The 24430-nt window shown below is 44.8% G+C and overlaps 1 protein-coding gene across 2 annotated transcripts in view; it reads right to left on the minus strand.

Moving 5' to 3' along the window:
- Positions 1–24430, minus strand: part of flr (fleer) — a 270425-nt gene that overhangs the window by 80171 nt on the left and 165824 nt on the right. For both annotated transcript variants that reach the window (XM_041205945.1, XM_041205944.1), the window contains exons 11-13: positions 22947–23000; positions 9460–9525; positions 7678–7754 (exon numbers count right to left, since the gene is read on the minus strand). In XM_041205945.1, the coding sequence (XP_041061879.1) occupies positions 7678–7754; positions 9460–9525; positions 22947–23000 (197 nt within the window). The remainder of the gene's footprint in view (positions 1–7677; positions 7755–9459; positions 9526–22946; positions 23001–24430) is intronic.

Genomic DNA, 24430 nt, shown 5'->3' on the forward strand with positions numbered 1-24430 from the left:
TCACCCCAACCTCTGACCCCAAGTAGATAGTGGTCAACAGATTATTTCATATTGGGAAAGGGGCTTGTGCATCCAAAACTTAACCTTGTCCTCATCCAACATCCATGCATGTAGGCTTCCTGCAATCAGAATAAGAGCAGAAGCTCAAGACAATTTTCCCCCTTTTTGCCCTAATATATTGAGATGAATGATAATAATCCAGAGCCATGACAGGATACACCAGGTGAGATCCTGTAGGAGAGAAGGAAAGAAACTGCCAAGCTCTAGAAATTAAAGTTCAGGGATCTATTCACTATGGATGTGTTATCGAATGAATAGTGGACAGTGTCCAATATAGTATCCATTCTTAAAAAGGGAGAAAGTTACTTCAGGTAATTTAATATAAAAAACCCTGGTAGAGAAAATTTCAGTCTTTAATTAAATACCAAATTACTAAAAAATCTAGAAAAGTAGGAACAAAGTTAGAAGCAGTTAGTATAGAATTTAACTGGGACAACCATGCTTGATAAACCTTGTAGAATTTTTTGAGGAGATAACAGAAATAGTGGTTAAGATATGCAGGTGGATATAGTATTGGTGGAATTCAGTTAACAAGAACAACTTAAAGACAAGTTAAGGGCAGTTTTTCAAAGTGGTGTTGCCACACAGTTCATTTCTGCAGCCACTTCTTTTCACACTGTCAATGATTTTGATTTAACCTAAAGGAAGTAGTGCCAAAATTTTCAGATAACACATATTTAAAAGGTGAAAGGAAGCTGCAAAGGGATATTGATAAGCTGGGGGATAAGCTAAAAAGTGGCAAATGGAATTTAATGTCAGTACGCATGGGATGATGCAATTTGATATTAAAAATAACAGTAATTATACTCTGAATGCAAGGAGGCGTCATGCTTTGTAAGATGTTAAGAAATTTGAACCTACCATGTTCTGGGTGGAAGCCGAGGACTCCATTTCCCAGTTGGCCCAAGAGTTCAGTGCATGTTTGGACCACTGCAGGATAATGGGCCACGCATGCTCTATTTTCAGCTTTCTTCTGACAGCTGTAGCGATTGAGTCGTGTGCCTGAGTGGCGCAAGAAATAGCAACCATGGGACCCAGTTTGGCACCATAACAAGGGGAGTCCTGGGGCAGAGAGAGGGAACTCAGGGAGGAAAACCCAGAAAGGGAGAGAGAGAGACAGAATAAAAGAGAGAGGGAGACAAAGAGAGAGAGAGACAGAGACAAAGAAAGAGAGAGAGAGAGAGAGACAGACAGAGAAAAAGAGGCAGACAGAGAGAGCAGGACAGAAAGAGAGAAACAGAGAGAGAGAGAGACAGAGAAAGTACACGCAGGAAGGAGCCACTGGGAGAAGGTTACCGGTAGGAACCACTGGGGAGAGAAGCCCATGTGGCTGGGCATATGGGAGCATGCTCCAGGCAGCAAAAGCATTTCTGTTGGCAGGTCCCAGGTAGTGATTGCTCAGGAGAAATCCTGGGGAGCAAAGAAGGTAGCAGAAGATTGTTGGCTCTGTGTTGGAAAGGGTTAGGGCTCAGAAGACGACCTGGGAGCCACTTTAGTCTCCCAGCTGCACCAAGCTAAAGTTCAGAGAAACCGAGGGACAGTGCCAGCTCAGTGGAACTAGCAGTCTGCTAAAGAGCTGAAAACGTGCCAATAATTAGGTGCTGGGTGCAGCTTTGTGAATCCTGTGGAAGGCGGTCTCAGGAGAAGAGATTGAACCATAGGGAGATATGCAGTCATTAAGGCAGTCTGAGTCAGAGTGGCGTTTGAGGGAATTCAGAGGCTAGATCTTCGACAGTGGATACCTGCAACACTTTGTGAGGGAGACGAGAGTTTTCACAAGATTGTGAAACTCACTGTGGACACTGACATCCTGGTGGGATGTTGAAAAGTACATGGGATCGATCTAGGTTACATTTGCTAATTATTGTGCACTTTGGTGTGTTTGACCAGTTTGCCTGGTAATTCATACCTCATGTTATTCTGAAGGTTAGAGTATAAGGGTAGGTATTGTAAATTGTTTTACTTTCTGACTTTGAATATTAAAATTTATTTTATTTGTTTGAAACTGTAGAATTTTGTGGCTTTATCCTCTGAGTAAGTACCTGGGATTTCAAAATGTGACTACTTTAAACGAAAAGTTACTGGTCCCTAGCTGGATCATAACAAAGATCAGACCAATTTGGGGCTACAGATTCACAGGACATTAAGGGGGCTACATCAGGTTGCTAGCTCTGTAAAAAGCTAATGGAATTGTAGGTTTTATTACAATAGTATAGAATATAAAAGCCAAGAGGAAATGATGAGTTGTATAAATCTGTAATAGCTTAAATAAACTACTACATGAGAACTGCATTCCTTTTCAAAATGCACTTTTATTACCAGTTTAAAGGAAAATTAACAGGATGTGCTATTTGGCTAAAAGTATTCACAATAAAGGACAGAACACAAAACTTTTAAACCTGATGTTCAAGATGGTATGCCAGGTAGAATGGCCAAGATTGAAAGGCATTATTATGGCTTCAGACTTTTGAGGTTATCTTAGATGGTGTGCATCTGTGGAGATAAGGATGAGATTAAGATGGCTGAGTGGCTAGTTATTGAAAGACTGAGAAGCTGCTAGAAACATTACAAGTTACTTTTGCATCAGTGGGAAGGAGAATTACAGACAGCCTGCTTTGTCTGCAAGAACAATATGAAAGCATTTTAGTGAGACAGACCAGAGCCAGTCCAGAAGACGACAAGGATGGTCATCAACAAAGAATTAATTCCTGATTCCCCCCTCCCCCAAAGCAGAAAAACATTCGGAGTTTGGCGTTGTATTACTGACAAAAGCACCTGTGTGTGCAAACCTGCTGTCTCTTATTGTCAATAAAGCCAATTATTTCGAGAGTTTACAGTTTCTTGGTTGATTCTATTTCTCGGTACCTTAAAGCAGTAAAGAGAGCGCTAAAAAAATCCTTACATTTTCAGGGTTCTGAGGTTCCCTACAGAGCACAACACAGGTTCATTAGAAAACTAACTGGAATGAGTGTAGAGGGGACTGCTGCATCAGCAATGAATACAATATACTCAATTAAAAGAAATACGAGTAACTTGCTGTTTCACTTAGAAGTGATTGGGGTCCTGGGTGTTGAGAACGGAGGAGGTAAATGGGCAGGTATTACATCTCCTGTACTTTCATGAAAAGGTGCCAGTGGGAAATAGAGCATGTGCGGCAATGGTAGAGTGGGCCAGGGTGTCACAGAGGGAATTTAGAAAGCTGAGAGTGGAGGGGAGGAGAAGATGTGCTTGCATGTAAGAGAAACCTAACTAGAGGTTTTCATTTCAGTAAATACAATTTTTATTTCCTATTGAATTCCACTTAAGAAACAATGGACACAGTTTCAACTAAAAAAACAAAGGTGGTTGGGCGCGGGAATTGCAATGAGTGATTTTGTCATGTTTGTCGAGCTACTAACTTCATGTAGCCTGATCTTAACAATGAATACTGTGTGCTGTCATTGTTAACTATGAATGCAACAGCAGGGGCCCAAAATCATAACTTCCCAGGACCTCTTAGAGCAAGTCATTACTGTTTAAAACTATTATAGCGATGGTGCATGGCTGGACTGGTGTGCAGAGAGTAAATCTATCATGAGAAGCCGTGAGGGATGGCACAAAATGGGAGAGCATTGGCAACAAGGTTTCCAGTGGAAAGGGGCAATATTCATCCTCTCACCACTGTCACTCTGTTAGTGCCCTTGATGTTGCCTCTCACCAGCAAGCCCAGGCTGTTGACGCCCATACCAAGATCGTGTTCAATTACGCCAAGAAACTTGGCTTTCTCGGCCCAGAGCGGCTCAAAAGCATCCTCCAAGGTCCTTTCCAGTTTCCTAAATTGAAAGTCAGCAGCCTTCTGTCAGGCATGCCTAGCTCCTGGGGTAGCACTATCTAGGAGCGCTAAGACAGGCCATTGCACACATAGGACAGGCACAAAGGAATACACAGGGTGATTAGTTGACTTTTGTGTGCAATATGGTGCTGTATCATTTATAAATTTGGTTTGCAACCGTTATTTTGTTATATTTACTTTTGTATTTTGGTTACATGGATGCTGCGATGATCAGTGATAGAGGGTGAAGGTAAGGTGTGGGATTTGTTGAATGTGAAACTAGAGTTGTAGTTATTAGTTTCACACTGAAATTAGTTTTTCATGGGCTGCCCAATAAAAAATGGGCTGGCTAGATTGCCTCTTTCCTTACTCCTCATGCTCCTGCTCCTATTCCTCAGCTGCATCCGAATGGAAGGGCTGTGCCTTGATGTACGTGGGGTTGTGCAGCATGCAGCAGACAACCTTGAGCCATGGCACCCATTCTAGCCTGTACTGTATGGCTCCTCCAGAGTTGTCCAGACAACAGAAATGTTGTTCCAGAATTCCAGTGGTCTGCTTGATCACATTTCCTGTGGCTGCATGACTTCCATTGCATGCAGGCTATACACACGTGCATCGACTGTGCCCCAGCGGCATGAGGCACATCCTGTAGCTCTTGTTCTCCAATATCCATTCTTTGGTTTGCTGTGGTGACCGAAACATAGGTAGCACAGCGAGTGTCCACAGAATGAAGACGTCCTGACTACTGGCAGGATACCTGCATTGACCTGCATGATTTGCTATCAATGGTCGCACACCAGCTGGATATTGAGGAAGTGGCATCCCTCTCATTCCGCTATAGGACACAGTTGACGCACAGTGTCCTCAAAACCATGCCACCTAGGACTACGGGGAGGTCTGCAATCCTAGAAAAGCTTTGTGCTCACTCTACCAAGCAGTTTCTGACAGACGAGAGTGAAATGCAGTTAGCTGTCTTTGAATAGGCGATATCAGTGAGCCCTCTTACACAACAGTAAGCAGCAAACTATGAGACATTGTACATATCTCCAGCCTGCAAGGTGTCAGATACATAAAAGTTAATTGTCATGATCACCTTCACAACTACCGACAATGCCACTCTTGCTGTGCTTTGAGGCATCAGTTGTGGTGCAGCAAATTTCAGTGAAGATGACCTTACTGAAGCACAGACATCTTACATATTGCCCCTCATTAGGGTTCATGTAAGATAAACACTCTTAGTGCATATGCTTTCCTGCTGAGACCCCTTCTCTTGTTCTCCTCCCTCTTCAAGCAATTTGTCCTACTCTGCATGGCCTCCATTAATTTTCCCAAAAATGTTCCAATTCAAGAAGAATGCTTACTAGTGCCCTCATTTCTGGGAGCAATTGGTATGTCTGGAAGTCAGGAAAAAGCCCTTCAGCACCTGCCACACCACTTCCCAGTTGAAAAAACTAACACTTGTAAAATTGTACCAACAGCCAGAGGAAGTCAATCAGCAATTAACTGACAAGTAGTTGATAATCCTTTTAAATAGTTTTGGTAGACGGTCCTTCCTGGTGCTTAATATGTATTTAGCTGTGCGAGGTTAAGAGAAAGCGTCAGCAAGAGCAATGAGGTCCAAAATGGCACTGCTGGTGTCAAATTCGTGTTACGTCCTGATTTAATGTCGTGGGTTTGGAAGGTGCCATATAAAGAGCTTTGTTGAATTCCTGCAGTGCATCTTGTAGATGGTACATACTGCTGCTACTGTGCATTGGTGGTGGAGGGAATGAATGTTTGTGGATGCGGTGCCAATCAAGGGGACTGCATTGTCCTGGACGGTGTCCAGCTTCTTCAGTGTTGTAGGAGCTGTACTCATCCAGGCAAGAGTATTCCATCACACTCCTGACTTTTGCCTTGTAGATGGTGGACAGGCTTTGGGGAGTCAGGATGTGAGTTACTCGTCGCACAATTCCTAGCCTCTGACCTGCTCTTGTAGCCACAGTATTTATATGGCTAGTCCAGTTCAGTTTCTGGTCAACGATAACCCCCAGGATGTTGATAGTGGGGGATTCAGTGATGTTAATGCCATTGAACATCAAGGGGCGATGGTTGGATTCTCTCTTGTTCAGGATGGTTATTGACTGATACTTGTGTAGCGTGAATGTTACTTGCCACTTGTCAGCCCAAGCCTGGATATTGTCCAGGTCTTGCTGCATTTGGACATAGACTGCTTCAGTATCTGAGGAGTCGCGAATGGTGCTGAACATTGTGCAATCATCAGCGAACATCCCCACTTCTGACCTTATGATGGAAGTAAGGTCATTGATGAAACAGCTGAAGATGGTTGGGCCTAGGACATTACCCTGAGGAACTCCTGCATTGATGTTCTGGAGCTGAGATGATTGACCTCCAAAAACCACAACCATCTTCCTTTGTGCTAGGTACGACTCCAACCAGCAGAGAGTTTCCCCGCTGATTCCAGTTTTTCTAGGGCTCCTTGATGCCTCACTTGGTTAAATGCTGCCTTGATGTCACTCTCACCTCACCTCAGGAGTTCAGCTCTTTTGTCCATGTTTGAACCAAGGCTGTGACAAGGTCAGGAGCTGAGTGGCCCTGGTGGAGCACAAACTGGACATCAGTGAGCAGGTTATTGCTAAGCACGTGCTGCTTGATAGCACTGATGATGACAGATGGGGCAATAATTGACCGGGTTGGATTTGCCCTACTTTTTGTGTACAGGACATACTTGAGCAATTTTCCACATAGCCGGGTAGATGCCAGTGTTGTAACAGCTTGGCTAGGGGCACAGCAAGTTCTGGAGCACAGGCCTTAATGTACTATTGCCAGAATGTTGTCAGGGCCCATTGCCTTTGCCGTGTATCTTGATATCATGTGGAGTGAATTGAATTCGCATTTGTGATGCTGGGGCCCTCTGGAGGAGGTTGAGATGGATCATCCACTGAAGATTGTTGCGAACGTCCCTCCCGATAAGATATGATTCCGTGAGGATGACAATGTCAGACAGGTCTGTGAGAGAGCTCTAGCCCCCAGATGTTAGTAAGGAGGACTTTGCAGGGTCGACAGGGCTGTGGTGCCTAGGTCGATGGCTGGTGGTCCATCTTGGTTTTATTCCTTTTTAGTGTCTTTGTAGTCATTTATTACAACTGAGTAGTTTGCTAGGTCTGGAGTCATGTAGACCAGACAAAGGACATTAGTGAACCAGATGGGTTTTTACAACATTTGACAATGGTCATCATTAGACTTTTAACTCCAGATTTTTACTGACTTCAAATTCCACCATAAGCCATGGCAGGATTCGAACCCGGGTCCCTAGAGCATTACCCAAGGCCTCTGGATTACCAGTCCAGCGACAATACCACTACACCATTGCATCCCCTATGTCTGTTGCATTAGATGTCATTTTGGTCCTCCAAAGACATCTTTATCTTTCAAACATTGGCACTATGTAGCCAATTTGAGGCCCTCGTATTGATGCATTCTACTTTTAATGCAGAAAAGTCCAAGGATATTTCACAGAAGCATAATTTTAAAAATGGATCCAGAGTCAGAGAAATATATGTTAGAAGGAGTGGCCAAAAGCTTGGCCAAAGAAGTAGATTTTAAGGAGGCTCTCAAAAGAGGACTGAGGTAGAGGGCACATGAATTCCAGAACATGAAGGAATGGCAAGAAGCAGGTAGAAACTGCCTACTCTTGAAGTTTTTTCTTGTAGAATATCTACATCTGCAACCTAGCAAGTTACTTCCTTCCAACAATTATTAAACAACGAACAGATATTTGAAGGATATTGCAGAATATAACTCACTTCTCAAGTGCTTCATCGTACTCATTTACTGCCTTTTTCACAGCTTCATCATCTCGATTATGTCTCGCTTCCTGTACCTAAACAGAAAACAAGCTTTGCTATTTTATCTTATGACACTTATTAGAAGGCTTGTTTAATATCAAAGGCACAACCTATCATTCTCTCCTGTAAGTTACTGAAGTGCAATTTTAAAATGACATTTCAGCAATACCAGATTTTACAAAGCTATCAATGTAATCCTTTCTCATAACAATAATATAGTCTCCAAGATTTAAATTAGGACTAAGATAGATTAAACTAAATAAAATAATGCATTTTAGAAAATTTTGTCTTTGATGAAAACATATTCCAACTCCACAAACATTTAGGGGAGAATTTTAGCCTGTGAAAACAAAATGGGTTTGGTCAGATGGAATATAAGAAAAAAAATCTACATTTATTACCCCAGGCCACCCACCTCCAGCTTTAACAGAGGAAGGCCACGGGTGGGCAACCAACTTGCTCCCAGGAGGCAGGTTATCAATTTAAGTATTATAATGAGGCTGTGTGCCTCATATTTAACCACCTGGCCAGCGAAGTTTTCTGTGCCTCGGGAAAACCGGCAACTAAAGCGAGGCAGTGACTGCTGAACGCAGGTCAGTTCACATCTGCTGGATTCAACTTAACTGTTTCAACCAGCACCCATGATCAGACATTGCCCCTGCCCCTTCCAATTCCTCCTGTGTTCCCCCACCCCTGTCCAATTGTTACAATCACTCGTCTAGCCTTGATCACCCCTAGCTCCAGACTCTACTCTTCCCTGACCCTGGCCTCTTATCTCTCCCTCTGACCTCCAAACTTCTCCGGCTCAGGATCTCAATCTTTCCTTGACCTTGGCCTCTAATGACCCCCCCACTCCACCTTCCAATCTTCCTCTTGACCCAAACCCTGACCTAGTTCTGGCTCAAGTTTGGGACATTCAACTCTTGTAGTGCCTAATCCCACTAAATACCCTATTTAGTTTTATATTCTTACAACAAATACAGTTGCTGGAATTTGCTGACTGCTTTACATTTCAATAATAATACTGTTACTCCTATCACAAAATTCAGGCCAAAATATTTCAACTTGAAAGGACTTAAGATAGGGTGAAGTCAATCTTCTCCAAGAATGAACTGGGTGATCACCTGAAAACAACTGAAGAAAAGCAGGATAGGAGAGGAGCATGTAATAAGCAAACTGAAGTCTGCTGTCTGTCTCAGAGCAAAAGCTTCTCCTCACTTTAGAAAAAGTCTACTTCGCTCATATATAGTTAAGCAAGTGAGGAAAAAAATAATTAAATCAATGCCAAATCATAAGACATATTAAAAAAAATAATAATTTGGAAGACCAAAGAAAGCGTATGCTTGAATTTAAACTGGGGCAAGTCACTTTGATAAAAGACGGTGTTGTCAGTAAAATTTCAATTAAGCAGGTTATAAATTGTACTGTTAACTTGAACAGTGAAAAATAGCCAACAGTTATTACAGGTTTTATCCTTCCAAACCTTGGGTTTTGCCTAGAAAGCAATCTGAGCTGTACAACAATTGGGAGAAGTAATTATTGATTCTTCAGAGCTGTGGCAATAGTTTGATAAGTTAAGTTAGAAATGCATTTGTATAATAAAGCACAGTTCTAATTTTCCACAGCTTAGTGATACTGATAAACTAAACAAGCCTTGTGTAAAGTAACCATGAATGAGGCAGGCACTAAATATCATCCAATCTAAACTGTGGTCAATTGTTTCTGAAATTAATTAATTACCTGTTTAGTCAATTTCCGTAACTGCTCAGTGAGTTTACCTGCCATCTCGTCAAACTTCCTGAATGCCTGTAAGATGTAGAGAATCAGTGATAAATGTTATTGTTTGAAAACGTCATTAGTACACATTGTCCATAACAACAAAAGTGTAATTATCTACAAGTATTTTATTCTTTCTGTGGAAACCTCTCGGCAAAAGGTGACTGAGGGCAACATTCTTTAAAAGGTTTCTTCATGTCTCTGACAGTGTTATATCATTCATGAATCCCTATGTAACTTAAAGAACAAAATGACGGTCTTCTATAGGCATTTAAATAGTAAAAGAGTGGTAAAAAGAGGAGAAGGGCCGATCAGAGACCAAAAAGAGGATTAACAGGGCATAGCTGAGATACTAAATGAATACTTTGCATCTGTCTTTATGGAAGAAGATGCTACCCAGGCCATGGTAAAAGATGGGGTAATTGAGAAATGGGATGGTTTTAAATTAAAAAGGGGAAGGTCACCTGTACTTAAAGTTTATAAGGCACCGAGACCAGATGACATGCATCCAAGGATACCTTGAGAAGTGAGAGTGGAAATTAAAGAGACATAGGGCAGAATTTCATCCTTGTCAGGCGGGCTCGGGTGGGAAGCCCTTCGCCCGTGGTCAGGGCCGGACCGCGATTTCACGCTGAGGCACAGAGCTGCCTCAAGGAGATAAAGAGATATTTTAAAAAATAAAGAAAATTAAAATGTAATGAAACATGTCCCCTCATGTGACTGTCACATGATCAAGGACATGTTACTAATTAAGTTTTAAAATTTTAATTTTATTTTTATTTGCTTTAGGAAACCTCATCCCGCCTGTGGATGAGGTTTCCTAAGAAGTGCAAAGGCCACTTGGCCTTTTCGCCTGCCCGCCAACTGTAAGGTTCGTCGGGCAGCGGAAAGTTCTATTTAATTGATAATTTAATGGCCTTAATAGGCCTTTTAATTGTTGGTGGATGCGCTGCCAACTCTGGCACATGCCCACCAAATGAAATAACGCACGCCTGCCGTCAATGCTCATCATTTTATGCTCGAGTGGGTTGGGCATGCACCAGCCCGCCGAACTAAAAATTTTACCCATAATTTCTCAGTCTTCCTTAGATTCAGAGGTGGTCCCAGGGGATTAAAGAATTGCAACCGTTACACTCTTGTTCAAAAATGGATGTAAGGATTAGCTCAGCAGCTATAGGCCAGTCAGTTTAGCTTCAGTAGTGGCAAACCATTGAGAAACAATAATTCTGGAGAAAATTAACAGTCAAATGGACAATGCGGGTTAGTTAAGGAAAGCTAGCATGGCTTACTTAAGGATCAATCTTGGCTGGGATTTCCGTGCCAGCTGGCGTTGGGGCATTTTCGGTGGCGTGAGCAGACCATATGGTGCAATCGGTTTCACAACGGCATGAAACCAGTTTGCGATCGTTCGCTCAGTCCGCTGATGGTGGGCTGCTTTCCTTGCCATCGGACATTGGAGGCCTCATTGTAATACATCAGCATATCATTACTAGGCCTGCCCGCTGGAATCGCTCCCCCACCACCGAACTTGGCTGGATCATCTGTCCATGTCGGCGGGAAGACATGCTGACGTGTTTCACAACAGCACATAAGCGGTATGCACTTGGTGAGCTGTACTTCGCTTGGGACTTCAAGGTTTGTTTGCCTACCTTGATTCGGTCAGCCTTCTCAGGGAGGCGATGGTGTAGTGGTATTGTCGCTGGACTACTAATTCAGAGACCCAGGGTAATGCTCTGGGGACCCGGGTTTGAATCCCACCATGGCAGAAGGTGGAATTTGAATTCAATAAAGATCTTGAATTAAAAGTCCTGTCCCACCGGCAGGACAGACCCAGCAGAGATGGCGGCACAGTGGTATACAGTGGTGAGGGAGTTGCCCTGGGAGTCCTCAACATCGACTCTGGACCCCATGAAGTCGCGTGGAATCAGGTCAAACATGGACAAGGAAGCCTCCTGTGATTACCACGTGTTCCTTCATGTTGAACATCACTTGCAGGGGCACAGAACGTACTCTGGGTGGGGGACTTCAATGTCCATCACCAAAATTGGCTCGGTAAATGACACAGCTGCTAGACTGGGTCTGCAGCAGGTGATGAGGGAACCAACAAGAGGGAAAAGCATACTTGACCTCATCCTCACCAACCTGCCTGCCACGGATTCATCTGTCCATGACAGTACCAGTAGGAGTGACCACCTCACAGTCACTGTGGAGATGAAGTCCCGCCTTCACATTGAGGATACCCCCCACTGTGTTGTGTGGCACTATCACCGTGCTAAATTGGATAGATTTCAAACAGATCTAGCAACTCAAGACTGGCATTCATAAGGCGCTGTGGGCCATCAGCAGCAGCAGAATTGTGCTTGACCACGATCTGTAGCCTCATGGCCCAGCATATCCTCCACTCTACCATTACCATCAAGCCAGGGATCAACCCTGGGTCAATGAATACTGCAGGAGGGCATGCCAGGAGCAGCACCAGGCATAACTAAAAATGAGGTGTCAACCTGGTGAAGCTGTAATACAGGACTACTTGCATGTCAAACAGCATAAGCAGCAAGTGATAGACAGAGCTAAGCGATCCCCATAACCAATGGATCAGATCTAAGCTTTGCAGTCCTGCCACAGCCAGTCGTGAATGGTGATGGACAATTAAACAACCCACTGGAGGAGGTGGCTCCACAAATATCCCCATCCTCATTGATGGAGGAGCCCAGCACATCAGTGCAAAAGATAAGGCTGAAGCATTCACAACAATCTTCAGCTAGAAGTGCTGAGTGGATGATCCATCTCGGCCTCCTCCAGAGTTCCCCATCATCACAGATACCAGTCTTCAGCGAGTTTGATTCACTCTATGTGATATCAAGAAATGGATGAAGGCACTGGATACTGCAAAGGCTATGGGCCCTGACAATATTCTGGCAATAGTACTGAAGACTTGTGCTTCAGAACTTGTCCTAGTCAAGCTGTTCCAGTACAGCTACAACACTGACATCTACCCAGCTATGTGGAAAATTGCCCATGGATATCCTGTACACAAAAAGCAGGACAAATCCAACACGGCCAATTACTGCCCCATCTGTCTACCCTCCATCATCAGTAAAGGGGTCATCAACAACCTCTTCCAGTGAGTTGTTTAATTGTCCACCACCATTCACGATTGGATGTGGCAGGACTGTAAAGCTTAGATCTGATCCATTGGTTGTGGGATTGCTTAGTTGTCCATCACTTGCTGCTTATGCTATTAGGCACGCAAGTAGTTCTGTGTTACAGCTTCACCAGGTTGACACCTCATTTTTAGATATGCCTGGTGCTGCTGCTGGCATGCATTCCTGCACTCTTCCTGCACTTAGCAATAACCTGATCACTGATGCCCAGTTTGGGTTCCGCTAGGGCCACTAGGCTACTGACCTCATTATAGCCTTCAAACATGGACAAAAGAGCTGAACTCCTGAGGTGAGGTGAAAGTGACTGCCCTTGACATCAAGGCAGCATTTTACTTAGTGTGGCATCGAGGAGCCCTTGCAAAACTGGAGTCAATGAGAATCAGGGGGAAAACTCTGCTAACAGGAATAGTACCTAGCACAAAGGAAGATGGTTGTGGTTTTTGGAGGCCAGTCATCTCAGCTCCAGGACATCACCGCAGAAGTTCCTCAGGGTAGTGTCTGAGGCCCAATTATCTTTAGCTGCTTCATCAATGGCATTCCTTCCATAATGTCAGAAGTGGGGATGTTCACTGATGATTGCACAATGTTCAGCACCATTTGTGACTCCTCAGATACTGAAGCAGTCCATGTCCAATGCAGCAAGACCTGGACAATATCCAGGCTTGGGCAGAGAAGTGGCAAGTGACATTCGCGCCACACAAGAGTCAGGCAATGACCATCTCTAACAAGAGAGAATCCATCCATCGCCCCTTGATGTTCAATGGCATTACCATCACTGAATCCCCCACTATCAACATCTCGGGGTTACCATTGACCAGAACTGAACTGCACTAGCCATAGAAATACTGTGGCTACAAGAGCAGGCCAGAAGCTAGGAATCCTGACTCCTCAAAGCCTGTCCACCATTTACAAGGCATAAGTCAGGAGTGTGAAAGAATACACCCCACTTGCCTGGATGAGTGCAGCTCCTACAACACTGAAGAAGCTGGACACTGTCCAGGACAAAGCAGCCCGCTTTGATTGGCACCACATCCACAAACATTCACTCCCTCCACCACTGACGACTAGTAGCAGCAGTGTGTACCATCTACAAGATGCACTGCGGGAATTCACCAAGACTCCTTAGACAGCACATTCCAAACCCACGACCACTACCACCTACAAGGGCAAGGGCAGCAGATAGATGGGAACACCAGCACCTGGAAGTTCCCCTGTAAGTCGCTCACCATCCTGACTTGGAAATATATCGCTGTTTCTTCACTGTTGCTGGGTCAAAACCCTTCCTAACAGCACTGTGGGTGTACCTACACCACATGGACTGCAGCAGTTCAAGAAGGCAGCTTACCACCACCTTCTCAAGGGCAAATAGGGATGGGCAATAAATGCTGGCCCAGCCAGCAAAGCCCACCTCCCGTGAGTGACTAAAAAAAAATTCACAGTCATCAGTGCCAGGCTTCACAGACAGCACCACATCACTTTTAGTGAGGCTCATGGCAGGTCTCTACCTACCTGATCAGGCATGTGTGGGTGGCTTTTCAATGGCTGTAGCGCTAGGGTTTGCTTGGTGAAGGGGTGGGGGGGAAGTGGCCTCGTGCAAGGGAAGAGGCTGCAGGATGAGGGCTGAACTGGGAAGGAGGGTAACTCAGGGTGTGTGTGTGGGGACACATGTTGGGTCTGTGCAAGTGGCCTCAAGATGGGAATGCCTGAGGAGGCAGTCTCCAGAGGAGATGAGGCCAGATGGACATGTGAGGGTATGTGTGAGAATGAACGGCGATGTCCCTTGAGCTGGCAGTGAGTGAGACGCCAGTGAATGTGTGATGGGCTTGAATGTGTGAGTTTAGACTGCTGAGATGGTTGCCATACCCTGGCTGTACGGATGAGATCATTCATCCTCTATCTTTGGATGGCCAACCTCCTCTGTGCAGCATTGGCACTGATCACCACTGCCATCGCCTCCCAAGCCTCAGTGGTAATGTTGCTGCCCCTCCTGCAGCCAGAGTGGGAGCAGGCCTCCACGGTGTCCAATGGGTGCTCAAGGGCTGCAGTCTTGTTGCCTTTTGGGGCCATTTCTCCTTTGTGAAGTCCTGGGCTTGATGCACTGAGTGCAGCTATACTTAATTATATTGCCTAGTGTGATGAAGCGGCGAGATGATGGTGTGCGGTGGGTGAATTGGAGCCCGCTTGACATGGAAACGCCGTGTTTCCCGGGAATGCATAGATAATGTGGGACGATACGGCATGAAAACCCACCATCGCAGCCGGTGGGTAAAATATTGTCTTACCCGCCCTCTACCACACTTAGTGCAAATCTGGAACGCTTCCACTCCTTGGTTAACTAACTTGCTGGAGTTTTTGAAAAGGTAACAAAGAAGGTTGACGAGAGCAATGCTGTTGAGGTGGTGTACATGGACCTCCAAAAGGCATTTGATACAGTGCCATGCAACAGACTTGTGAGGAAAGTTATAACACATGGAATAAAAGGGACAGTAACAATGTGAATATAGATTTGGCTGAACTACAGGAAACAGAGTAGTGGTTAATGGATGTTTTCCATGCTGGAAGAAGGTATGTAATGGAGTTTCTCAGGGGTCAGTGCTGGGACACTTGCTTTTCCTGATATACATTAATGATGACCTTGGTGTATTGAGCACAATTTCAAAGTCTGTTGATGATACAAAACTTGGAAGCATTGTGAACTATGAGGAGGATAGTGTAGAACTTCAAAGGGACATAGGCAAGTTGATGGAATGGGCACACAAGTGGCAGATGAAGGTCAATGCAGAGAAATGTGAAGTGGTTAATTTTGGTAGGAAGAAAATGGATAGACAATATAGAATAAAGGGGGTGCAGAAGCAGAGAGACCTGGGTGTATATGTGCATAAATCATTGAAGGTGGTAGGACAGGTTGAGAAAGCAATTAATAAAGCATACAGTATACTGACTTTTATTAATAGGGGCGTAGAGTACAAGAGCAAGTAGGTTATGTTGCATTTGTATAAGCCACTAGTTTGGCTCAGCTAGCGTAGTGCGGCCAGGTCTGAAGAGGTCATACTGGACTCGAAACGTTAACTCTGTTTCTGTCTCTACAGATATTGCCAGACTTGCTGAGTTTTTCCAGTATTTTCTGTTTTTATTTGATATTTCCATCATCTGCAGTATTTTATTTTTATTTGAAGGTTGAGACAAGGTTTGACAAAGGTATTCAAAACCATGAGCAGTCCGGACAGAGTGAACAGGAGAAACTGTTCCTGTTTGTGAAAGGATCGAGAATGAGAGGGCACAGATTTAACGTAATTCATAAAAGAAGCAAAAGCGATATGTGGGAAAACTTTTTTACACAGTGAATGGTTAGGGTTTGGAATGCAGTGCCTGAAAGTGTGGTGGAGGCAGGTTCAATTGAAGCATTCAAGGTGGAATTAGGCTGTTATCTAAAAGGGAAGAATATATAGGGTTATGGGGAGAAGGCAGGAAAATAGTACGAGGTGAGTTGTTCATTTGGAGAGCCAGTGCACACATGTTGGGCCGAATGGCCTCCTTCTGCACCGTAATAATTCTATGATTCTGTGACAGTAGACAACAAGATCTGCACCCTGCCAAATTTAATGACAATAAAGCAGTGCAGCACTGGCAATTTCACCAATTTTTCGCTGCAATACTGCCGATCCACAGCTGGACTGGTTCTGGTGGGGGTAGTGGGGATGGAGTGCAGCAGCAGACTGAGCTCAGAGGTGGGAAGGTGGTGCCACCCAGGAAAGAAGAAAAAAGCACCACCTTTCTCTATCCCATATCCTCTGACTGTCAGCAACTCTCCTGGGAGTTTATTTAAAGTCATCAAAATGCTAAACAGAGATCTTTAGTTCATGTCCTCTTTTCCCTTTAATACTGGCCACTGCCTTTGATGATAAAAACAAAAAACTGCAGATACTGGAAATCCAAAACAAAAACAGAATTACCTGGAAAAACTCAGCGGGTCTGGCAGCATCGGCGGAGAAGAAAAGAGTTGATGTTTCGAGTCCTCATGACCCTTCAACAGAACTAGGTGAATCCGAGGATGGAGTGAAATATAAGCTGGTGGGGTGGGGGGGTGGCGGGGGGGGGGGGAGAAGTGGAGGGGAGTGGTGTGGTTGTAGGGACAAGCAAGCAGTGAAAGAAGCAGTAGAAGCAGATCATCAAAAGATGTCACAGACAAAAGAACACATAGGTGTTAAAGTTGGTGATATTATCTAAACGAATGTGCTAATTAAGAATGGATGGTAGGGCACTCAAGGTATAGCTCTAGTGGGGGTGGGGGGAGCATAAAGATTTAAAAATATTTTAAAATAATGGAAATAAGTGGGAAAAGAAAAATCTAAATAATTTATTGGAAAAAACAAAAGGAAGGGGGAAGAAACAGAAAGGGGGTGGGGATGGAGGAGGGAGTTCAAGACCTAAAGTTGTTGAATTCAATATTCAGTCCGGAAGGCTGTAAAGTGCCTAGTCGGAAGATGAGGTGCTGTTCCTCCACTTTGTGTTGGGCTTCACTGGAACAAGGCAGCAAGCCAAGGACAGACATGAGGGCAAGAGAGCAGGGTGGACTGTTAAAATGGCAAGCGACAGGGAGGTTTGGGTCATTCTTGCGGACAGACCGCAGGTGTTCTGCAAAGTGGTCGCCCAGTTTACGTTTGGTTTCTCCAATGTAGAGGAGACCACATTGGGAGCAATGAATACAATAGACTAAGTTGGGGGAAATGCAAATGAAATGCTGCTTCACTTGAAAGGAGTGTTTGGGTCCTTGGACGATGAGGAGAGAGGAAGTGAAGGGGCAGGTGTTACATCTTTTGCGTGGCAATGGGGAGGTGCCATAGGTGGGGGTTGAGGAGTAGGGGGTGATGGAGGAGTGGACCAGGGTGTCCCGGAGGGAACGACCTCTATGGAATGCCGACAGGAGGGGGTGAAGGGAAGATGTGTTTGGTGGTGGCATCATGCTGGAGTTGGCGGAAATGGCGGAGGATGATCCTTTGAATGCGGAGGCTGGTGGGGTGATAATTGAGGACAAGGGGGACCCTATCATGTTTCTGGGAGGGAGGAGAAGGCGTGAGGGCGGATGCGCGGGAGATGGGCCGGACATGGTTGAGGGCCCTGTCAACGACCGTGGGTGGAAAACCTCGGTTAAGGAAGAAGGAGGACATGTCAGAGGAACTGTTTTTGAAGGTAGCATCATCAGAACAGGTGCGACGGAGGCAAAGGAACTGAGAGAATGGGATGGAGTCCTTACAGGAAGCGGGGTGTGAGGAGCTATAGTCGAGGTAGCTGTGGGAGTCGGTAGGCTTGTAATGGATATTGGTGGACAGTCTATCACCAGAGATTGAGACAGAGAGGTCAAGGAAGGGAAGGGAATTGTCAGAGATGGACCACATGAAAATGATGGAGGGGTGGAGATTGGAAGCAAAATTAGTACATTTTTCCAAGTCCCGACGAGAGCATGAAGCAGCACTGAAGTAATCATCGATGTACCGGAGAAAGAGTTGTGGAAGGGGTCCGGAGTAGGACTGGAACAAGGAATGTTCCACATACCCCATAAAGAGACAGGCATAACTGGGGCCCATGCGGGTACCCATAGCCACACCTTTTATTTGGAGGAAGTGAGAGAAGTTGAAGGAGAAATTGTTCAATGTGAGGAACAAGTTCAGACAGACGGAGGAGAGTAGTGGTGGATGGGGATTGTTCGGGCCTCTGTTCGAGGAAGAAGCTAAGGGCCCTCAGACAATCCTGGTGGGGGATGGAGGTGTAGAGGGATTGGACGTCCATGGTGAAGAGGGAGCGGTTGGGGCCAGGGAACTGGAAATTGTTGAGGTGACGTAAGGTGTCAGAGGAATCACGGATGTAGGTGGGAAGGGACTGGACAAGGGGAGAGAGAAGGGAGACAAGATAACGAGAAATGAGTTCTGTGGGGCAGGAACAAGCTGACATGATCGGTCTACCGGGACAATTCTGTTTGTGGATTTTGGGTAGGAGGTAGAAGTGGGCCGTCCGAGGTTGGGCGACTATCAGGTTGGAAGCTGTGGGAGGAAGATCCCCAGAGGAGATGAAGTCAGTAACAGTCCTGGAAACAATGGCTTGATGTTCAGTGCTGGGGTCATGGTCCAGGGAGAGGTAGGAGTAAGTGTCTGCGAGTAGACGCTCAGCCTCCGCGAGGTAGAGGTCAGTGCGCCAGACAACAACAGCACCTCACTTTTCAGCGGGTTTGATGACAATGTCATGGTTGGACCTGAGAGAACGGAGTGCAGTAAGTTCAGAGAGAGAGAGATTAGAATGGGTGAGGGGAGCAGAGAAATTGAGACGACTAATGTCGCGCCGACAGTTCTCAATGAAAAGATCAAGAGAAGGTAAGAATCCAGAGGGAGGGGTCCAGGTGGAGGGAGAATTTTGGAGGTGGGTAAAAGGATCTGTTGAACGGGGAGAGGACTCCTGCCCAAAGAAGTGAGCCTGGAGACGAAGATGGCGGAAGAAGAGTTCAGCATCGTGCCGAGCCCGAAATTCATTGAGGTGAGGGCGTAAGGGTATGAAACTAAGTCCTTTGCTGAGCACTGAACGTTCAGCATCGGAGAGGGGAAGGTCAGGGGGTATTGTGAATACACGGCTGGGGCTGGGATTGAAAGATGGGGTGGGGATGGAGGGACAGGCAGGGGTGGAGGGTCCTAGATGGGTGTTGGTGTCGATGAGTTGTTGGAGATTGCGTTCCTTAGCACTTGAGAGAAAAAGTTTCTTGTTGAGGCGTTGGATGAGACGAAGAATAAAATGAAACTGGGGGCATGCGCAGCTTTGAAAAAGGGTACGGCGGTGCTGCTGGAGGGAGAGGTCACTTCCCACCTACATCCGTGATTCCTCTGACACCTTATGTCACATCAACAATTTCCAGTTCCCTGGCCCCAACCGCTTCCTCTTCACCATGGACGTCCAATCTCTCTACACCTCCATCCCCCACCAGGATTGTCTGAGGGTCCTTAGATTCTTCCTCGAACAGAGGCCCGAACAATCCCCATCCACCACTACTCTCCTCCGTCTGGCTGAACTTGTTCTCACGCTGAACAATTTCTCCTTCAACTCCTCTCACTTCCTCCAAATAAAAGGTGTGGCTATGGGTACCCACATGGGCCCCAGCTATGCCTGTCTCTTTATGGGGTATGTGGAACGTTCCTTGTTCCAGTCCTACTCCGGCTCCCTTCCACAACTCTTTCTCCGGTACATCGATGATTACTTCGGTGCTGCTTCATGCTCTTGTCGGGACTTGGAAAAATTTATTAATTTTGCTTCCAATCTCCACCCCTCCATCATTTTCACGTGGTCCATCTCTGACACTTCCCTTCCCTTCCTTCACCTCTCTGTCTCAATCTCTGGTGATAGACTGTCCACCAATATCCATTACAAGCCTATCGACTCCCACAGCTAACTCGACTATAGCTCCTCACACCCCGCTTCCTGTAAGGACTCCGTTCCATTCTCTCAGTTCCTTTGCCTCCGTCGCATCTGTTCCGACGATGCTACCTTCAAAAACAGTTCCTCTGACATGTCCTCCTTCTTCCTTAACCGAGGTTTTCCACCTACGGTCGTTGACAGGGCCCCCAACCGTGTCTGGCCCATCTCCCGCGCATCCGCCCTCACGCCTTCTCCTCCCTCCCAGAAACATGATAGGGTCCCCCTTGTCCTCACTTATCACCCCACCAGCGTCCGCATTCAAAGGATCATCCTCCGCCATTTCCGCCAACTCCAGCATGATGCCACCACCAAGCACATCTTCCCTTCACCCCCTCCTGTCGGCATTCCGTAGGGATCGTTCCCTCCGGGATACCCTGGTCCACTCCTCCATTACCCCCTACTCCTCAACCCCCACCTATGGCACCTCCCCATGCCCATGCAAAAGATGTAACACCTGCCCCTTCACTTCCTCTCTCCTCACCGTCCAAGGGCCCAAACACTCCTTTCAAGTGAAGCAGCATTTCACTTGCATTTCCCCCAACTTAGTCTATTGTATTCGTTGCTCCCAATGCGGTCTCCTCCACATTGGAGAGACCAAACGTAAACTGGGCGACCGCTTTGCAGAACACCTGCGGTCTGTCCGCAAGAATGACCCAAACCTCCCTGTCGCTTGCCATTTTAACACTCCACCCTGCTCTCTTGCCCACATGTCTGTCCTTGGCTTGCTACATTGTTCCAGTGAAGCCCAACGCAAAGTGGAGGAACAGCACCTCATCTTCCGACTTGGCACTTTACAGCCTTCCGGACTGAATATTGAATTCAACAACTTTAGGTCTTGAACTCCCTCCTCCATCCCCACCCCCTTTCTGTTTCTTCCCCCTTCCTTTTGTTTTTTCCAATAAATTATATAGATTTTTCTTTTCCCACCTATTATTTTAAAATATTTTTAAATCTTTTATGCTCCCCCCACCCCCACTAGAGCTATACCTTGACTTCCTTTAATGCTTTTGCAGCACCACATGGTTTTTCTTTGTTCCAGAGTTAATCTCCTCTGGTGACAACACCACTCAGAGAAAAATTCAGATTACACAACTAACATTTACCACATTAACCACAACTTCAGGTAAATCTGGCTTTACTAAATGGCACAAAACGAGAGCAATTAGGCAAGTGTATGATATGTAAAGTATATTATCTTGAGTATTTCTGAAAAAAATTTTTTTGTCAAAGCTTTTCGTCTTGCACTATTCAGGACAATTCACAGGAAAGTACGATGTCAGGGGAAACAACATATTTATACTGTATGAGGAGTGCGGATTGGTTGGCAAGTGGATTGGTAGGGGCAATGCCATGGAGATTGCACCAGTTGATTGTGGCTGACAGTTAACTGCCAATCATTGTTTGAAATTTAAACCAGGCAGCTTGACTCTGATTGGTTTATTCCGCAGGGCAATGTCTTGACCAGCAAATGGCTGTAACTTATTTTGTTTAACTGAAACAGGAACAATGTGTGTACATGTTCTTTCTGTCTGCAAAGAACAGGATGCTGTGCATTAATATATGTAGCTTCCAGTACACGCAAATGCGCCACACTGAGAGTCCGACTGACAATCTTAAACTGGTTGTCTGCATACTTCTCAACATACAGGATTATTTAGCAGACACCGTCCAGTTGTGGAATCATGTCTAATGTTGTGTTTCGCAAGCACGGGCTGGTTGGGTAGAGTCCATACCTTGTCCATTGCGAACAGCAGAAGGGCTTCCATTGTTTGCAACTGGCAAGGGTAGAATTCAGGCCTATAAATATTTTCAAAGGAGTCAGGTCTCTCAGATGAATAAGAGCCTTCAAAGATGATCTTCAAAAAAGCAGATCTTTTACTAGAGGTCCCAAGAAAAGAACCTCTTGTAGAAGCCCTCCAAATACACATTTTATGGCAACTCCCTTTATAACTTCATCTCATATTCAGCCTACGTTGTATTCCTAATGGATTGGAGTAAATCTTGGGCACTTTTTAATGCTCTATCTGATTGAAGAAGTTCCACTTGTTCATACATATTAATAATAAAGTATTACGTGCTGATCTAAATTTCTCACCTAGCACATACGCACCACTCCATATTAACATGAACCAGGAGCCAATCTGTAGAACATTCATTAGTTCTTCTTGGCCATATTTCCTCTATCATATATTCCTCTTTCCATTATATACTGTTCAATTCCTCTTCTCATTATTTTTGGAAGAAGGTTAAAAAGGTTAACATCTGACCTAAGATAATGAATAAGCATTTGCGACGACCAAATTAAGCATGCAGGTATTTTTAAAAATTCTTTCAGGGGATGTGGACATTACTGACAAGGCCAGCATTTGTTGCCCATCCCTAATTTCCCTTGCAATGAGTAGCTTTTAGGCCATTTCAGAGGGCAATTAAGAGTCAACCACAGAGCTGTGGGTCTGGAGTCACATGTAGGCCAGAGCAGATAAGTACAGCAGGATGTTAGTGAACCAGATGGTTTTTTATGACAATCAATGATAGTTTCATAATCACCATTACTGGAACTAACTTTCAATTCCAGATTTTTATTAATTAATCATTCCATGGTAGGGTTTGAATTTACATCCCCAGGGCACTAACCTGACTAGTCAATTGACATTACTGTTACACAATCATCTCCCCCTTATCCCACAGTGTTAATTGCAGAGCCTATTTTTAATTAATACTGTTTACTCTCTGCTTAAAATGTGAAAATATAATTGTATTGGGTGAAGTATAAGGCAGGTTTCAGAATTCAAAAAAATATTAGAGACCTTTAGAGAAAAAACAAGTTCTTACCTCTTCTGGTGCTGTCTGGCAGGTTATCATGGCATCCAAGAACTCATACAAGTACTGCACAATAAAAAAAATCCAGTCAATTATACAGACATTAATCAACATTGTAAAGTATTAATCTAGTCAGACAATTTTTACCATTTTTTCTTTAGACAATACATACTTGCACTGGAGTGCTGCTTTGGGTGCATTAGAGTACTTAAGTTGGAGGTTGGTGAGTGAGGGAATTTTAATTCCATGTAAAGCCTAGTCTTTTCTTTAATTTACTAATTAACTAAAAGTTGTTCTTTGGGTTGGGAGGTTGAGTTTTATTCCAGCTTTAGAACAGAGGTATACAGGCTGTGAGCAGCTACAGCTGGTTAATTCGATAGCTGGCTTAAAATGGTTTTCAGAAGCTTGAATCAGATGCATAAAAACAGACCTTTTTCACTGCTGCCTTGTCTGCACTGGAGTGCTGCTTTGTATGCATTAGTGTGGGTGGGTAGGTGGGTAGGTAGATAAAGCAAGTGCTCCTTTTTTTTCTACCTCTTTTCAGCCTCCAGTAGCTGGCTCTTACATTGCTATAGGGCAAGAAGCTGACTGATGAGTGGCTGGTAAATTATTCTACTTAATCTAATTGCAATAAATAGTTTTCAAAGTTATTGAATGATAAAGCCCCCCACAGGAGGTTGGTGAGCAAAATTAAAGCAAATGGGATAGGAAGCAATATACTGGCATGGATTAAGAGTCAGTTAGCAGGCAGAAAACAGAGAGTAAGAATAAATGGGTCATTCTCCTGTTGGCAGCCTGTAACTAGTGGGAAGGGACCCAACTATTCACAATATATATCAATGATTTGGATGTGGGGATCAAATGTAATGTTTCCAAGTTTACAGATAACATAAAGCTAGTGGGAATGTGTGTTGTGAGGAAGATGCAAAGAGGGTTCAAGAGGATTTGGACAGACTTAGTGAGTGGGTAAGAACATGGCAGATGGAATATAATGTGGAAAAATATGAGGTTGTCCACTTTGGTAGGAGGAACAGATGTGCAGAGTATTTCTTAAATGGCAGGAGATTAGAAAGTGTAGATGGTGCAAAGAGACCTGGGTGTCCTTGTCAATAAGTCACTGAAGCTAACATGCAGGTGCAGCAGGAATTAGGAAGGCTAATGAAATGTTAGCCTTTATCACAAGACGATTTGAGTATAGGAGTAGCGAAGTCTTGCTTCAATTGTATAGAACCTTGGTTAGACCATGCCTGGAGACTGTGTGCAGTTTTGGTCTCCTTACCTTAGGAATGATATTATTGCCAGAGGGTGTGCAACAAAGGTTCACCAGACTGGTTCCTGGGATGGCGCGACTGTTTCATGAAGAGAGATTGGGGAAACTGGGCCTGTATTCTCTAGAGTTTCAAAAACTGAGAGGTGATCTCATTGAAATCTACAAAATACTGAAAGGGATAGACAGCTAGACGCAGGTCAGATGTTTCCCCTGGTTAGGGGAGTCT

Source organism: Carcharodon carcharias, chromosome 15, assembly GCF_017639515.1.
Source record: "Carcharodon carcharias isolate sCarCar2 chromosome 15, sCarCar2.pri, whole genome shotgun sequence".
Lineage (NCBI taxonomy): Eukaryota > Metazoa > Chordata > Chondrichthyes > Lamniformes > Lamnidae > Carcharodon > Carcharodon carcharias.